This window comes from Buceros rhinoceros, unplaced genomic scaffold, assembly GCF_000710305.1.
Source record: "Buceros rhinoceros silvestris isolate BGI_N320 unplaced genomic scaffold, ASM71030v1 scaffold32704, whole genome shotgun sequence".
NCBI lineage: Eukaryota > Metazoa > Chordata > Aves > Bucerotiformes > Bucerotidae > Buceros > Buceros rhinoceros.
Window position 1 is genome coordinate 18,382 of NW_010407098.1, and position 17,580 is coordinate 35,961.

The 17,580-nt window shown below is 39.5% G+C and overlaps 1 protein-coding gene across 1 annotated transcript in view; it reads left to right on the forward strand.

Annotated features, from left to right (window-relative positions):
* Positions 1-15,524, forward strand: part of RFX6 (regulatory factor X, 6) — a gene marked incomplete at its 5' end in the record, with an annotated part of 32,418 nt that extends 16,894 nt beyond the window's left edge. The window contains 12 exons of the mRNA XM_010134367.1: positions 1,316-1,393; positions 1,487-1,600; positions 3,574-3,623; positions 4,401-4,560; positions 5,971-6,115; positions 7,358-7,467; positions 9,475-9,592; positions 10,666-10,788; positions 11,795-12,004; positions 12,507-13,016; positions 13,997-14,215; positions 15,358-15,524. Coding sequence (XP_010132669.1) covers positions 1,316-1,393; positions 1,487-1,600; positions 3,574-3,623; positions 4,401-4,560; positions 5,971-6,115; positions 7,358-7,467; positions 9,475-9,592; positions 10,666-10,788; positions 11,795-12,004; positions 12,507-13,016; positions 13,997-14,215; positions 15,358-15,524 — 2,004 coding nt within the window. The remainder of the gene's footprint in view (positions 1-1,315; positions 1,394-1,486; positions 1,601-3,573; positions 3,624-4,400; positions 4,561-5,970; positions 6,116-7,357; positions 7,468-9,474; positions 9,593-10,665; positions 10,789-11,794; positions 12,005-12,506; positions 13,017-13,996; positions 14,216-15,357) is intronic.
* Positions 15,525-17,580: the final 2,056 nt, after the last annotated feature.

Genomic DNA, 17,580 nt, shown 5'->3' on the forward strand with positions numbered 1-17,580 from the left:
TCAGCAGCATGTAATTGCTCTGATGTTGGAACCAGGGTGATGGGAGGGCCCAACAGGACTTTGTGGGTGACTGTCGCGTAGAGTTATGAGGAGACTGTGAGAAGAGATGAGTGTCTGTGTGTCTCCTCTTCTCTCTTTCCTTGCTGCTCTTTCCTCTTTTCTTGTTTTCTTATTTCCTGCTTTCTTTCCTTACTGTCTTACCCCTCCTTCATCTTATCTGACCAAGGGTTATTGAACCTGGGATGTATGAAGAGAGTCCATACATGAAGTTTGACTCCTGCATTCAGCTCCTAAGAAATTGCATGCAATGGAAATCTCTGGAGAGTCCATAAGTGTAGCTGTCTGCACTAAAGCAGGTTGATAATTTCTGCATTTTATGTTTCTGAAGCAAATTTACCCAAACGGTAAACTTCCATCAATGCTGCCAAAAAACTTCTTTAGAAAGTTCTCGAATCTCACACGTTGCCTTTGTTTTTCAAAGATAGGTAGTTACAGAAGCAACTGTAAAAGTCAGCAAGGTCCGTTTTTTAAGAAACCTTTATGTTAAACCTATTGAAATAAGGGGTACTACCTTCACTCGAAACCTGATACTGGTTTGCCAGAGACATTCACAAGCTGTGACAAATTTTCTGTGATTCTAGACCATAAGAATGGGTTTGCCAGCATTTTTTTCCTTTAAAATACTTTACAAATTTCTTGTTTTTTCAATTTTTTACAAATTTAAAAATTTACTGCCATTTTTTACAAAGTCTTGTAATACCTCTGCACAATTTTTAAATAAGGGAACACTCCACTGAGATGAATTAGCCTGGTGAGATGAAAGCAGGTTCTGCTTTTTAAAGTTCAGTTCGTGTAAGGCAGTGATTAAACTTTGACCAAATGACTGGCAGCTATTTTCTCATTTATCCAGCTAGATGATGTTTCAGAACACTCATAGACGCCTATAGTAGCCTAATGATTAACTTGCACTACTCATTGGGATTAATCTTAGCTTCAGAAAGGTGAATTTGTTTTACCATCTGACCGGCTAATCTAGCTATTGCCTTGCTTTGATACCCACATTTGCAGTGTGTGTACAGATTCAGATGCTACATTTCTGACAATAGCATTGGGACTTAAAGATGTTGATAAAAACTGGAGAGGAGTGGCCTCCTCGTCACTTCTGGGTATACAGACTGCCTGTTTGTAAATATGCATTTCAATACAGTTCATAATCCATATTTAAATATTAGCTACAGAAAGCAGAAGCCTAGATCACTATAGCAGTAAAGGAGAGAGCTAAGAAACTGTTTAATCTTTCTTTCTTCCAAAATAGGTAGATACTCTTATCATGATGTACAAAACACACTGTCAATGTGTCCTTGACAATGCAATTAATGGGAACTTTGAAGAGGTAAGGTTGTTTGAACACACTTTCTTGGTATATATGCACAGCGAGCCAAGAAAGCATTATTTATGTCCATCAATCTCATTCCCGCTCCTTTAGATTCAGCATTTCTTACTACATTTTTGGCAAGGAATGCCTGACCATCTTCTTCCCCTGCTTGAAAATCCCATCATTATTGACATCTTCTGTGTTTGTGACTCAATACTGTATAAGGTAAGTTAAGCATTTAGCTGCTGTGATAACTCAGCCATGTTACAGCTTTTGCTTGTGTAAAAGCAGCCTTGAAGTTAGAATAACAGAATGCCATGGCTGCTTTCTGCCTCTTACTTGTATGTATCAGCAAGGATTCCATTGAGGTCAAAAACATAAATCTGTCACGCATAAGAGAAGACGTTCATTCTCAGCTCTGTTGCACACTTGTTGTGTGACTGTAGGCAGCACACTCAGGGTGAAACCCTGAGCTTCTTGCTTGAATGTAGCTAGAAGAAATGCTTGTGTGCTTCACTGACAAAGCTGACTAAGTTAAGCCTGGAAGAAAACTGAAGCCTTGTTTTTACTTAAAAGATTATTGCAATTTCTTCCAGCAGAGAGAGTCTGTGGCAGATCAGCAAGGTGATTCCACATGTGAATTTGCTACTCCCAGGTTATGTCAGGCCATTATTTCATGTTAAAAAGCTGGAACAATGCTGAATTAAGATACTCCTGCCTGCTACACTTGATTTCTGTTCCTGTACTGCTAGGTGTACCATCAAAACTGTTGCACTCTGAACTGGTTTGGATTTAAAAAAAAAATCTGCTGTTCTTTGATCTAGTTGACAGCAAGATCACATGAATAGTTGAAACTAAGTGAAACTAAGGAGTATTGAAGGACGGGATTAAGTGATAGGGGAAAAAGTAAAGTAATGTCACCAAAGTTCCCTGAGGTTTTACTTTGGAAAATCAGATCAGATTGTTAGTTAATAGCTGCAAAAATCCTCTGAGAGGACATGCCATATTTATATAAGAAAGGATTGTCATCCTCTCTCTAATACATTTCACAACTACATATCTATTGGAATAACTTTCGGCATTGCAGTAGACACCAAGCAGTCAAAGCAAGAGACTCGGGACTGTTTAGCACTGAGTGACTTATTGTCAAGAATTTGTCATTCTTTATTGTTCAAAAACATGGGGAAAAAAACCCAGAAAATGTGTATTTCTTAGAAGCATATAAAACTGTAAAGAAGAGGTGTTTTAATTAGCAGAGTGAAGTAAAGGTGATTAGCATCAAAGGTCATAATTACTACCCTGGCGATGAGCCATTAGCCTCATTTACTTGTAGAGATTGTATCGTACCTTGACTTTATGAGTTCTTTCCTGCTCTTTCCCAATAGATCCCAATAGATCTATGCTGTCCCAATAGATCCAATATTAACTTTATTTTTAATAAATATTTAACATGACACAAGAAGAAATACTACAGGAGCACCAAATTATGAAGCGAATAAGACAGAATTCCTCAGAAGTTCAGAAATTTGTTATCGTGCCTTTCCTTTGGCTCTCACTATTTCTCATTTATAATCATATTAGATATTATTGACAGCACAGCTGCCAGAAAGAAGGAGGGATTTTATTGCATTGTTACCAAACCATTTACATGGAAATAGATTTTTGGGGTGTGGGCTAACAACTTTGCCCTCTGCAATAGCATTCCCCAGAGACCATGCCAGATGGCACAGGTTTTTGCCCAAACAGTTCCACACTACACTTAGCTATAGGGGGTTTGTCCCAAACTCTGAACACCTTCAGCGCCACATCCAGAATGGCAGGAAGAGTCAAGTGGCTAACAGCACTCGAGGACTTTGGAAATGCTTTACTGAGACTCACAGTGATGCTAGAAAAGGCAAAGTGTTTATAATCTCTCTTCTGCTGATGTCCCTACTGGGAGACATGAATTTCCTTGTTTTACTGGCATGCAGGCATACATTATCAGCGGGAGCTGTCTAGGTATATAAATACCTTGTGTGCTTCTATCTTATAGTGATAGGAGAAATCTGGATGTATAAGCATCTGGACAATAGGTTGAATGGCTTTATTCTGAATACATTTCCTTTCCTTATCACTTTGCAATCTAAGTAGACAGGGCAGACGTGAATGAACAAATGGCCACTGGAAGCTTGATATCATTTTCTGTTACCTTTTTGAAGGTCCTTACAGATGTACTCATCCCTGCAACAATGCAAGAAATGCCAGAAAGGTAAGACATTGACAAAGATAATGCTACATTCCATTCATTAGGTATATTCCAGGTAAACAGCAGAAAATCTATATCCTACAGAAATCTTCTCATGATATTTATGCCTAGTTTTAGAACAGTAGAGTATGTATGGCAAAATACCATCAGCTCTGAGGACAGCTATAGAACAGCCTTAAAATATTACACCTATTTTTATGTCCCATTTTACTGCTTGTTGGATATTTTGAAACAGGTTTCTTCTACGCTAAAGCCCTAGAAGATAAAAAAGAAAGAAACGTGCTCCTGTTGTTTAAGGAAAAAGAATTGTTACCTTTTTTTCCAGAATACTTTCCCATTTGTATCCTATACATCATCTAAGCATTTTCTCAACAAGACATTAATAAGAGGATTATTATAAGTTACATCTGAATCTTCTCATCTTTCGTTTCCCTTGAAGGGCATCTTGTTTAGGGTTTTATGTCTGACTAAAGTCTTTAGCTTCAGGTATCTCTCATGGTTCTTGGATTTCTTATGTTTTTTTCTTAAAGCTGGTGTTTTTCAACCTGTTTCAATGGGCAGATGGCTGTCAATTTTTCTCACAGGAGACACAGATCAACATATAGTCAATTTTAGCCTTTTGATGATTGGTCATTTCCTGTCTCCTTTTGGTGACCACTGAGGAGTAATTCACAGATATGTCCAGAACTCTTTGTTAATCATAGATTGAAACCCAATTACTTGAACTAATCCAAGATGATTTTTATTGATGTTTTTCTAAAACACATTTTTTTCCTATAGTTTACTGGCAGATATAAGAAATTTTGCAAAAAACTGGGAGCAGTGGGTTGTTTCCTCTTTGGAGAATCTACCAGAAAACCTGACAGATAAGAAACTGCCTATTGCACGAAGATTTGTTTCCTCCTTGAAACGGCAGACGTCATTCCTACACCTAGCACAGGTAAAAGAGTAAGACTATGAGATATATGCATTACTTTTTCAAGGTTCAACTTTAGTCGTGCAAGACTTCTAACTTGTATATTTAACCATGTGAGAAGGAAGTGGCCATAAATAGATCTGACCAAAACTTCAAACTTTTGTAGTAGAAAAGGGAGAAAAGACTATGGTTATCATGAACTACTATCATGGGGACTTTGGGCAATGAAATGATGGCATGGAATATAAGGGCATTTGTTTTAGTTCCAAATTGGAAAATACCAGATGATCCTTCTTGCCCAGTAAAGGTTCGCTGTCTTGTCCATGGTATCCTTTAGTGAGCTTATTTCTTTTTGAGTTTTGACTGAAAGGAGAACATGTGAGTGACAGGCAGCTGAGGGCTCTAAGGCTGTCTTGACTGGATACAGGTATCTGCAATGAGAAGGTACCTCCATATGATAGTTTGGTAGATTGTACAAAAGGATACAGTGTCTTTTGGGGAACTTCAGTGCTAACAGCTTGGGCTTTGAGGTGATACTCCTCATGAATAACTATAGATGCACCATGTATTCATCTTGACTTAGTTTTCTCTTTCATAAATATTAAGACAGAAGTAGCATGTGGGTGACATCATGAAGATGATCTGATACGAGGGCACATTAGAAGAGCATTAGAAGTCTAATGGAAGGGAAACATTATCTCATCTGATCTACAAAAAACTCAGCCATGATAAGAAAACTAAACAGAATATGGTTTTTCCCTGAGGAGTTATTGAGGTGATCCCCAGGTGTTGGTCTGTGCTAGTTTTGGCTGTGATAGAGTTAATTTTTGTTGTAGTAGCCTGTAGGAGACAATGTTTTGGATTTGTGCTGGAAACGGAGTTGATAACACAGGGATGTTTTCGTTAGTGCTGAGCAGTAACTGCTTACACAGAGTCAAGGAGTCAAGGCCTTTTCTCCTCCTCACACCACCCTACCAGTGAAAGGGCTGTGGGTGCACCAAAAGTTGGCAGGGAACGCAGCTGGGACAGCTGACCCCAGCTAACTAAGAGGATATTCCGTATCGTATGGTGTCATGCTAGCAATAAAACTAGGGGGAAGGTTGGTGGGAGCTGCGTGGGTTGCTGTGTGGGGACTGGCTGGCTATTGTTTGATTGGTGGTGAGTAACTGCTTTCATTTGCATCATTTGTCTGTCTTGGGTTGTATTTTCCTCTCGGTTGTTTTTTTCCCCTTTGCATTATTATCATTAATTCTTCTAAAAAAAAATTAAACCGTTTCTGTCTTAACCTGTCAGTTTTCTTACTTTTACACTTCTAGTTGCCTCCTCCATCCCACGGGGACAGGGGGAGCGAGTGAGTGGCTGTGTGGTGCTTGGTTGCCAGCTGGGTTTAAAACACGACAGGGTCTCAGTCTTTTACCTTGCCTGTGCTTACAGATTGCTCGGCCAGCACTTTTCGATCAGCATGTGGTGAATTCCATGGTGTCGGATATTGAAAAAGTTGATTTGAATAGTATTGGCTCTCAGGCACTCCTGGCAGTCTCCGGGAGCACAGACTCTGATGGGGAGGTCTACAGTGAATGTAAGTCTATAGTGATGTATTTGTATCGTTAAAGTAATTCACTCTTTCATTCCATGCCACACTAGTCCACTTGGAGAGGAACTGAGAAGAGGCACATGTGGACACTGTATTCTCTAGTCTAGATCAGGGTTAACTTAAGAAAATCAGCTGGTTGCCTTAGTATGTCCTACAAGACCAAAAGCTTGCACTGGGAAGCCACCCCAGAGAGACAACTTTAAATGGTTGCTGAAAAAATCATTTACATGTCAGTCACTAAGTGTAATAAAATCTCCTTTGATGTTTTGTCCTAATCATATGGGGGTATTATCACAGACCAATTCTTGAAAGATGTCTCAAAAATTCCATATCATTGTGGCTTAATTTAATGAATGTTTGATCTTGTTTCCTTTTTTTTTGGTATGAACAGATTTTTTATGCTGAAAGTTGATCTTCAAAAAATACATGATTTTCTATAAAGTGTAACAGCTATTTTCATACAGAGAATGGAGTTAAGGATGAATTTCGAGAGTGTTACTTTTCACATACGTTATTTGTTGTTGAAAAAAGAGAGACATTTTCTCTATTAAAAAGATAACTTTTGTTACAGGAATCACGTTGATCAGAGTTTGGAGAGCTGAAAGGAATAGCAATGCCTTATCCTCCAAATATCATTACTCTGATCATGAATGTTTGTTCTCTTTAATGGTTCATAATCCTGTTCACATTTTCATTTGAGTGTCCCACTTCCTGCTTCTTGTATAATTGTTTTCTATTTTGTTCTTTGTCTTCTTTTGTACTGATTAAAAAAAGAAGAGAAATACCTGGTCATTCAGGCACTTTTGGAAATGGGAGTTGAAGCTTTACATTATATTGTGAGAAACTTGTAAAATATAAGAGAAACCTAAGAGACTACGCAAAGCTGCCACTTTACAGATAAAGCTTTACTACTAAACTTAATAATAGAAAGATGTTCAAACATGAATCTTAAAAGGAATGGAAAATACCAGCATTTTTTTTTTTGCTTTTATTTTCTTGTAAAACTTGATTATCTTACAACCTATATCATTGTAATGCTTAAGTAATTAAAATACGGATGTGTGATGGATGTGTGCCTGCTCGCTTTGCTGGGAATTGCGTATTTCTTCACTCCTCTAATTCTTTGGTTTTCTTTTCCATGCTACACTGTTGTCATATGGCTGGTGAGTGGCTTTTTCTCATGTTCAGAATAGCATCCGATGATATGTTCTCCTTTTTACGTGGTAGATGACTCTATTACAGTGTTCCAAGAACTGAAGGATCTTCTAAAGAAGAATGCCACCGTGGAATCATTTATTGAATGGTTGGATACTGTGGTTGAGCAAAGGGTTATCAAGGTACCTTTCCAATGTTCTGCCTGACTCAAGACCAAATCCTTCTCCCCTTATTCCTCACGCAATCCCTTCCTTTTACAGTCCCATTGGTTTCCCACATGGGATTCTCACCTCTGCTCCAATCTCTTTGTTGTAATGGGTCAGTTCTTAATTTACTGTGAAAGGTTCCAGTGCCGTAATGAATCACACTGAGTGCTGTTGAACAGTCTTCTGTGTGTGACGAACTAAGAAGTATCTTAACTAAAACACTAAAGTCAGCACTGTCATAAACTGTACGTGAAAGAAACCCACCCACCTTACCTGTGCATGCAGAATCACAGGACTATTGCTCAGTACATAAGGTGAGCAAAAGTTGTTCCTTAGAGGAGCAATTCTTTCTTTCATGGTATTCAGCTGGTACCATATGTGATATAAGGTAAGGTAGCAGATGGATTCAGAAATAGCTAAGCTGCAGAAGGATTTCTACAGACCAGGATGGAAGGTACAGTTTTGTAGCTTTATGAGGTGCTTGATGCAGTAATTGGTATTTTTTATCCACCGTGATTTACAAGATGCTTTATGATCACAAGTATGTTATATGCATGTAATTATACAGGAATGATGACGCTGTAGCTCAGAACGTCATCAAGTTCTGAGTTATAGCTCAACTCAGAGTTATTTAACCGATTTGTGACTGCAGTGAATGTAAACTAGCAGAATAAAATGTTACATGTTGCTTGCTAGTAGCTGAACAGCTGGTCTTCCCATCAGGGTCTTGTTCTATCTGGAAATGCAATATCTTATCAACCATTTTAGGGAGCATCTTGATATGAATGGCTGCAAGAGGAGAAGACAATGCAGTTAGCTTTGACTAACTTGCTTAAGAGGGACTCTGCCAGATGCAGAATAACCATGAGAATGCCATTTCTCCTTTCGTCTCCTGTTTTCCCAAATATCAATGGAGACAGTGGTATTTTCTTTCTTTTGAAAGCACCCCCTGACATTTGCTGTCATAAGTGAGCAGCACAGCGAGGAGCTTTGGATGATTCAGGGCAGCAGAGCCAAAGCAAGTCCTCATACACACTTACCTAGCTGCAAAAATCACACTGAAGCTGAGCAATCACAACTTATTGTAGAACTGAATGATTATGATTGAAAATTGATTCCACAATTTCAAAAGACAATTCCTGATAAACAAACCAGGCAGCAATGGTGAAGCACTCTCCCCTTTAGCATCTACTGTGTGCTACTGTATTATTAAACTTACAGGGATGGTTCCCAGTGTTGTTTTCCTGTAGTTAAGGGTAAGAAATACCAACAAGAGCTGATAGAAGGCTAGGTCAACTCAGCAGAAGCTAATAATTTACAGAACATGTAATCCTTCCATTGCTGTCTGCCTGCTGTTCATGCTAAAGTGTGGTTACTGTCAAACTCAAACAACAGCTTCTTTCTGCTTGCTGTTCAAGAAAGCAACAGGGCATACATTACCACAGGAACAAATCACTGCCAGAGCAAAGCGACAGTATGAAATGAGCAGCATTAAAACCATCAGTGTTGCAGCAGTAAACATACCATTTTGTAAGAGAAAGTCTGGCCAGTATTATGTGGATTACATTAAAATACAAAGACTAATTTGTGTTCCCTCTTAGAGTAACAGCGCCAGAGGGTTTGGGTGTTTTCCTTCTTTCTGCCCTATACGCCTGTATATTTAGAGAACAATTTGGCACCTTTAATATTGGAATATGAGGTAATTAATTTAACTTCGGGGCACAGCAGAGCCCAAGCAGTAAGCAGTTTCCTTCATCTAACAATGTCTACTCTGGTTGCATGGAAGAAGTGAGTGCTGATCTTCTTTATCACTTTAGGACACACTTATGAAGATAGTTTGAATTAGGCAGCTTGATCCACACTGCCACATCAGCCCGAGTCAAGGACTCCTTGAACTTTCAAGCATATTCAGTTCTCCTTTCTTCTTTCCTGTGTCAGAAAACAGGTTAGCATACTTAACAGGATTTCACCATTCCCTTTCAGGCAAGCAAGCAGAATGGGAGGTCATTAAAGAAGAGAGCTCAGGACTTCCTTCTCAAATGGAGTTTTTTCGGTGCTCGAGTGATGCATAACCTAACTCTAAACAACGCGTCAAGTTTTGGTACCTGGGCTTTGTGAAAGAAAACACTCGTATTTTGTATATATGTGCTAGCAGTTACCAGCTTTCCTGAGCAGAGGAACCTGTCCTAGTCTAAAGCTTCTTTGATCAAAGCTACAAATGCTGTGGAACATGTTTCTCAAACTAGCATTTCACAGCAAATGGTAGCAATATTTTGTTGGGGACGTGTGTCCCACGTTCATTTTTAAAAGGTATTTTTCTTTTGTGTTGCTGTTCCATGCTTCTTTGCCATATAAGAGCTAGAAGCTCTCTTTGTTTTGATATGGCAATAAAAGAGTGATAGCCAACAATATAGCCAACAGATTTACATTATTTAGTTTTACATTTGGATCAGTTTGGTACAAAATTACTGCTGTATAGATGTTCTTGTGCATGGTATGTTTTCATAAAAGCAAAGGAATTTGACAGATCACCACATTTAATTCTGGGATCAGCAGACAACCAATCTAACAGTGTTTGTGGCTTTTAAAAATTAAGGTTCATATGTCCGTCTTCAGAAATGTTTACATTTTTGAGGACTGTCAGAAAGAACCTTTTATAAAATAAAAGATGGTAGAGCACTTTAAACCCAGTACATCATTTCCTAAGTTTAGTTGTAAGTACACTGTTACCTAAAATTAGGAGGGTATTTGAAATAGTTGTAAGGAGAGACATTTTTAATGTGATATATCCTTGAAATAAGGTCAAAGACTTCACCAGTTATTGTCTGGTTATTTAGCACAAGGCAAACAGAAATTGAGCAGAGGCATTCTAGCAGACTCCAGCCTTATCTAGCTCCACTGTGTGCGCTCTTCAAGTATAAAGCATGTCTCACTTTCATCAGTATTTTTCTTTGATGTAATTAGTGGTCAAATAGCCTACAGGACAGTAAACAATTGAGCTAGGTGGGCCAGTGCAAAGAGAGATTAGAGCTAGAAGTCAGGCACTATTCCTTGTTGGTCTTGCCAGGTCATTTAAAGTCCACAATTATTTGTTTGTTTCACTCATTTCTTGTAGAGTGGTGAGAGATGGTCACAAAGATAACTTGGCTACTCTCTCTCTTTCCCCTCCAAAAGGTTCTTTTCATTTGATCCGCATGTTACTAGATGAGTACATCCTGCTCGCCATGGAGACACAGTTCAACAATGACAAAGAACAAGAACTCCAGAATCTACTGGACAAATACATGAAGAATTTGGGTAACTAGAGCTTGGTTCTTTTGAAAGTACTCCTGTATTTTTACATATCAACATACTTGTTATATAAATTGTTATATAAATATCAACATATTTGTTTAACTTTAATCAGAAGCAGGCTTACTGTCAACCTCTGAAGGTGTGGTTATATGCAACCTGAAAAGCTTGTGACCATTCACTCAGCAATTCATTCCCATCTTCCTCCCGTAGTTCACTTAATAACATTTTGTGGGAATGTGAATACACTGGATCACTGAAATGAACTTGGATGCAACAAATACTGGTATGTAGGTACACCTGGAGGGCCACAAGCTGAAGTGTGAACAGTGGTATAAGAAGCAGAAAGGGCAGGAATTCCTAATCCAATTTTTCTGCCAAAGTTAATTACACCTTGAACTACAAATGTATTAAATGTTACTAAAATGCACATATCCCTGCAAGGTTGGAACACAAGTTTGCAGCCTGGCATCCGGCTAAAATATTATTCTGTGGAAGAGAAACAAAATTCATTTCCATTGACTTTATCAACGGTCTGCAGAAAACTGAAGAACTACTGAGTATAAAAAAATGCTTTCCTTAAGATATCAGTATGAAAATAGAGTTCAAGCGTTCTAAAATTTCCATTGTTAATTCTTTAGGATGAAATGTCATGAGCCTGACTCACTCTTAGTGCAATTTACTTGACTTTGCTGCTGACATTTACTTCAAGGGAATAAAACTAATGCATACCTTCACTATGATGGCTTCAGTAAGGAGCTGATATTCTCTGATGTAGATCCTGTGGTCAGGGAATATGATACACCAGGAGGATGAAGACTAGAGCGGTATTTGTATTCATTGGCTGCATGCAAAATATGGAGGCTTCGCTGGGTTTTAAAATAAGCAACCAAAGATATGAAAAAATCAGGCAGCTCATATGCTGTCTGTATAGTAGTGAGTCTGAGTAGTAATGAGTTTATGTGCAATGAGCATACATAAAAGCCACCAAGTGCTTTAATTTCTCTTCCAGATGCAAGCAAAGCCACCTTTACTGCATCACCAAGCTCTTGCTTCCTAGCAAACCGTAACAAAGCTGCTCCTCTGCCCAGTGACACTTCAGTCAAAAATGAGTGTCTAGCGGAGCAGACCTACGTGTCCTTGTCAGCTGGCCAGCCCAGCAATGTAGCTCCTGGGCTGAACCCCTTCGCCACAGTAGACAGTGAGAATATGCAGCTGACAGGTGTGTATCTGTTCTTCTAGTTTCTCCTTCTCTTATTTGCTTGTTAGGTTTTCAGTCCAGAGAAACACGTTGCTGTTGGAGCAATGACCATATGCATTTATAAAGACCTCCAGTAAATAACATTTCGTGAGCTCGCCCTCTGTGCCGATTTACAGAAGGCAGCAATTGCAGCGCCCTGCCAGTAACAGATCCTTTTTGGAACAATGGTAAAAATCCTGTACCTCTTGGCTTGGGGAGGTTCTGATGAGGAGAGAAAGAACAGTTACACCTGGAGCTTGTAACTGCTGGAATTTCCCATTGAATGTGGCAGCCTCCAAACTGGAGAATGGAAGTGGGAATCTATATAGCCTGAAGCCATGGATTAAAAAAATGTTTGTTGTATAGGCTGGGGCCAACGCATGTCCTTTGCAGAGGTTTCACACTTCATTCGAGGGTTAGTGGTTGTTAGTACAGCAGCACTGCGGTATGAACACTGATCACAGCTAATGCTTGTTTATTCCAGGTCAGATGGAGCTGTCTCAAAGCACTGGTCACCTGATGACTCCACCCATTTCACCAGCCATGGCCAGCCGAGGAAGTGTCATCAACCAGGGGCCAATGGCTGTGAGACCTCCAAGCGTAGGTCCAGTGTTATCCACACATTCACAGTGCTCTTCCTACTCAGAGCCCCTCTATCAGACTTTGTCACAGACTAATCAGAATTACTATGGAAACAATTCCGATTACCAGGCTGTGTTCAGAACTCAGGCTCATTCTGCTTCAGGAGTTTACCACCACAGAACAGAGCACAGCCGATTCAATTCCTTGAGTGAGCAGCAGTTCTCCAGAGACTACTTCAGCAACAGTTGTGCTGTCTCTCCATACAATGCCAGATCCCCTTCCAGCTATGGTCCCTCATCCATGTCTCAGGACACACACAATATGCAGTTTCTGAATACTGGGAGTTTCAATTTCTTGAGCAACTCAGTGTCTACGTGCCCAGGAGCAGCATATCCTACTAATGCTTCCAATGGTATTAACATATATTTTCTTTTTCCCTTCTGTTCTCTTTTCTTACTGGAGTAAAATACCGTTTCTCTGCTTTTTTTTTTCCTTTGCAAGACGTTCTTCAGCTCTTACTTATACCATCCTGTTTTCCGGTTCTCTGGTGACACACGGAGATTGTAAAGCAGCTTACAAGCTACTTAAGGATTTAATTTCCTGTGGTGAATCCTCAGCTGACCTCAAATGCGTCTGCTGCCCCTGTGCTAATCTTCCTTTGGCACCATCACCACGCCTTGCACAAAGGAAGCAAAAGGAGGATGACCTTGTGATTAACAATCTCTTGAAAAGCTCTCTAAACATCTATTATGAAACAGAGCAGGCCTAAGATAGTTTATCTCTGGGATCAACACAATGGACCATTCTAGTTATAGGGTCAGGATGGTGAAACAAAGTATAAAAACATGCATTAGCATTAGTTTGAGACTTTGGCCCATCTCATACTTACAATGTTATTGCCACAATTTGCTTCAGAGTTATAGTCAGCAAAGCCACCTTCCTCTTCTGGAGGAAAGACATGGTGGAAACATTGCTTTCATATAGATTTATATATGCAGTAAGTATGGATTACCCTACAGATTTTCTTACCATAAGATTTTCTTTCCTTGATCATGAGCTTCAGAAGGGAGCACTGTACTGTTGGTGGGAGTCCGCACGGTGTCTGTTACAGCTACGGTTTGATTCTGAACTTAGAATGGAAGGGCAATTCTGTACTGAAGGTGTCACTGGAAGCTTAGGATCTTTTTCCTCCCTTGTTACCACCCATCTTTTGGGTCAGTTGCTGTGTATGTTACTAACATTACTGGGCTGTGTGTGCACACAAAGAGTCTTGTTCTCAAGGGACTCAGTCAGTAGCAATTACCTTTTGTCCCAGGTTATCACAGGCTCCTACCCTACCCTTTCTCTTCAACAGTGGTTTCACTCTGCTTTTTTCCAATCTCCTGTCAACAGGATATTATGGAAACAGTATAAATTATCCAGACTCTCACAGACTTGGAACAATGGTGGATCAACATGTTTCAGTAATCAGCAGCGTAAGCAGCATTCGACCACTGCCATCATACAATGACATACATGATCCACTGAATATCTTGGATGACAGCGGAAGAAAACAAACAGGCTCTTACTACACAGAGTCCTCACCTTCAATTGTCTGTCGGACTCCTATGCGTAAGTATAGCCCAGGTCTGAGGAAGAGCGATGACCTTTATAGCGTCCTAACAAGTGCTGAGTGTTAAACTGTAGCTCACATCTATAGCATGTGAGGTGCAATGCAGAGATAATACAGCTCAGTACTTGGATGTATCGTAAGATGTATTTTCCCTAAAAGTGCAGTGGGTTTACTAACTCTTCTCTCCCGTAAGGAGGAGTGTGATCCATTATCCACGAGGAGTGGAATGACTGGCCTGAATTGCAGAAAACCCCATATTAGGAAACACTTTCTAACTATTGAGCTAATACCAGACTGGGCTCTTCTAAGGGCTCTTAAGGATCCTCACTGTCAAACAGATCAAATGAACCCTGAGTCAGGGATGTCTAGATAAATACTTCCTATGGTATAGTCCCTTCCTGTCCTATGCTTCAACAACTGTGTGCATTAGGCAAAGTTCCTGCTGGCAGTGAGTTTTAGGTGACATTTCCTAACCCCAAAGAGTTTGTTTCGATACATGCATTAAACAAATGGCAGCTGAGTTTGGTCTCACATTCCAAAAAGGGTTGCATGGAAAGTATAAACTAGAGCACCATTTATTTCTTCACAACACTACCTCTTCCTACTGCTTACCCATTAACCTTGTGCAAAAGATCAGACATTACTTGCCTCGTTAAGGCTGTGCAAGAATTCAGTTCTTTAAAGGATGCTAAAGAAGGGGGGGAAAGCCCAGCACCACCATAATGTGCCCATCAAGTATCTTGATAGGTATCAGGTGGTAGGTAGTCATACCACCAGGGAATACGGACCTGAACAATGCAAGATATGGAAAGATGAGCATAGTGCACATGAATAGCTTTGCACAATTTTCATAGACAATGGCGCATATGCAAGCCGTAAACTTCAGGCAGTAGCTGTTTTCTTAACAGAGTTCACTTACCCGTGGGTATTGGTCTATTCCTTGATGGCTTGAGGAGCCACTGAACAAAAGTTATGGAAATATAGGTAAACTGAATGAAGTATAGAAGTGTTGACATTTCCGTCCTTCAGATGGCGTGCCTGGTAGATAACGGTTTCAGATGAAATTGGGTTATGGGGTGTTTTTGTTGAATTTAATAGATAGATAGAAAACTTGCAGTGATGGTAACCTTTTTTCCCCCAGCTTCAAACATGCAAACCACATCTTCTTCCCAGTGTATGTATGGAACATCTGGTCAGTTCCCTTCTCAGGAAAATATGGAGTCCCATGGCCCACCAAGCAGAGATATGGTGTCATCTTTACCACCAATCAACACAGTCTTCATGGGAGCAGCTGCTGGAGGAACCTAACCAAGAGAGACATGTCAGTGCCTTAAGCTTGCTTTCCAAATCTAGACGTTAAGGCCGTGATGACAATTCCCTTCAAGCTGGTGGAAAAGTACTACATACAGATGTTAAAGGACCCATTTTAGAGATATTAACAGCCCTCCACACAAAAAAATAGGTATTTTCAGATTGGGTCCTGCCTGTGAATTACTCAGAATTGTTCTCACCATTACAGCTTTTCAGTCAGAAATTCAGGGTGAGCAAAAAGAGTGAGTGATTCTTGCAATCAAGACTAAGTTGTAAAGAAATAATTACATCTATTCATAATTTATTAAAAAATGCTATTTTAGTCTTTTACTTATATCTTCTTTTTTTGTATAAAAATGTTTATTTAATGCCTGTGTTGCTCATTATTTATTAGGACCACAGAGTATCTGTTTACTTTCTCTTATTTGACAGATTGTCAAATGTATGTATCCTACCTCCTATGGAAATGTTTACAAGGTCAATTTTTACTGTTTTAAATGAAGCTAAGCCAAATTCTCAAGTTTTTTACTGTTGTGCTCTGAAAAGTCTATTTCAAATGCTTAGTGCCTACTTATGTAAGTGAAAGTCCTCAGGAAATAAATAAAACATACCGTGGGGATTTTTTTTCTCTTAAAATAAACGACTTTCTTTTAAAACAAAACAACAAAACATGCAAATACCATAAGCTAACTAATTGCAGTAGATGGGTAACTGAAACAAATCAAACTGCCACAAAATGCCATGGGATTTCAAAATTACCTGTGGTGTGAGCCCAACATTTCTCCTGGTGGAAATCCACAAAAATATGTCCCTCATCTTTCATGGATTTATGACAACTGGGTATACTGAGACCAGAAGTGGTTAAGAAATTTAAAAGGTATTACAACCCTCCAGACCAGTTATTTTAATTTAAAAATGTGTTACAAGTGGCATGATGTTCTGTATCCAAACATGCATTTATGTATGTTTCAGGAGAAGCCAGGTGAAGAATATTCACTAATGCTGTTAAGGAGGACAGAGAAGAGAACACACACAACAAGCTTCTTGCTACACATCCAAGAAATAACAGGTGTACTTCTATAATCAGGTTGTCCAAACATCAGATTCAGATTCAGAGTTAAATCCAATCTTCTGAGGTTGTTGGATATCCATAGCAAGGTGGCAGTCGGTCTATGAAACATGTGTCAGGACGAGAGGAAATGGCCTCAGGTTGTGCCAAGGGAGATTTAGGTTGGACATTAGGAAAAATTCGTTTCCAGAGAAGGTTGTGAAGCATTGGAACAGGCTGCCCAGGGAGGTGGTGGAGTCCCCATTCCTGGAGGTGTTTAGAAGACGTGTGGATGTGGTGCTGAGGGACATGGTTTAGGTACCCTGGCAGTGCAGTGTGAACGGTTGGACTCACTGATCTTAAAGGTCTCTTCCAACCAGACGATTCTGTGATTCCCATTCAGTCCATTGAATATATGCTGGATATTGTGGAATTAGATAGTAGCGTATTTTTGGTAGGAGAAATGGGATGATGCCATGATAAAGCTTTTATTTCTAATCCTGTGTAACCTCCTTGTCTGTTTTCTGTCATGAAAAGTCTGACTGCAGCAGAAAAGTAAGCAGCATTGACTGGGTTAGCTCAAGAATAATTCCTGATATGAAATACAATTTCTGCATAATAATAATTTCTTCATGCAGAAGTGAGACACCATAGTTCAGTAATTGACATGTGGAAGATTTCAATTCAGTTGCTCCCTGATTCAGGGTGAAGTCTTATGCTATGACCAAAAACGGCGTATAATGATGCAAGAAATTTGTGGTTTCACGAAAAATTCCCAATCCCATGGAGTGGTAATATAACTTGTTCAACAAAGTATTTTTTGGGCAAGGCTTTAGAGCTAGTGAAGAAAATACTGAAAAAGGGTTATTTCTTCATGATTGTTCAGAACAGGATGTATTTTTCCCTAAAGTTATTCCTATAAAAGTCAGGTTCCCTGTCTAAACGCATCACTTTTATAGTCCGTGAAGAGAGAGAGATCCCTCCAGTTCCAAGTGAGGTAAGATG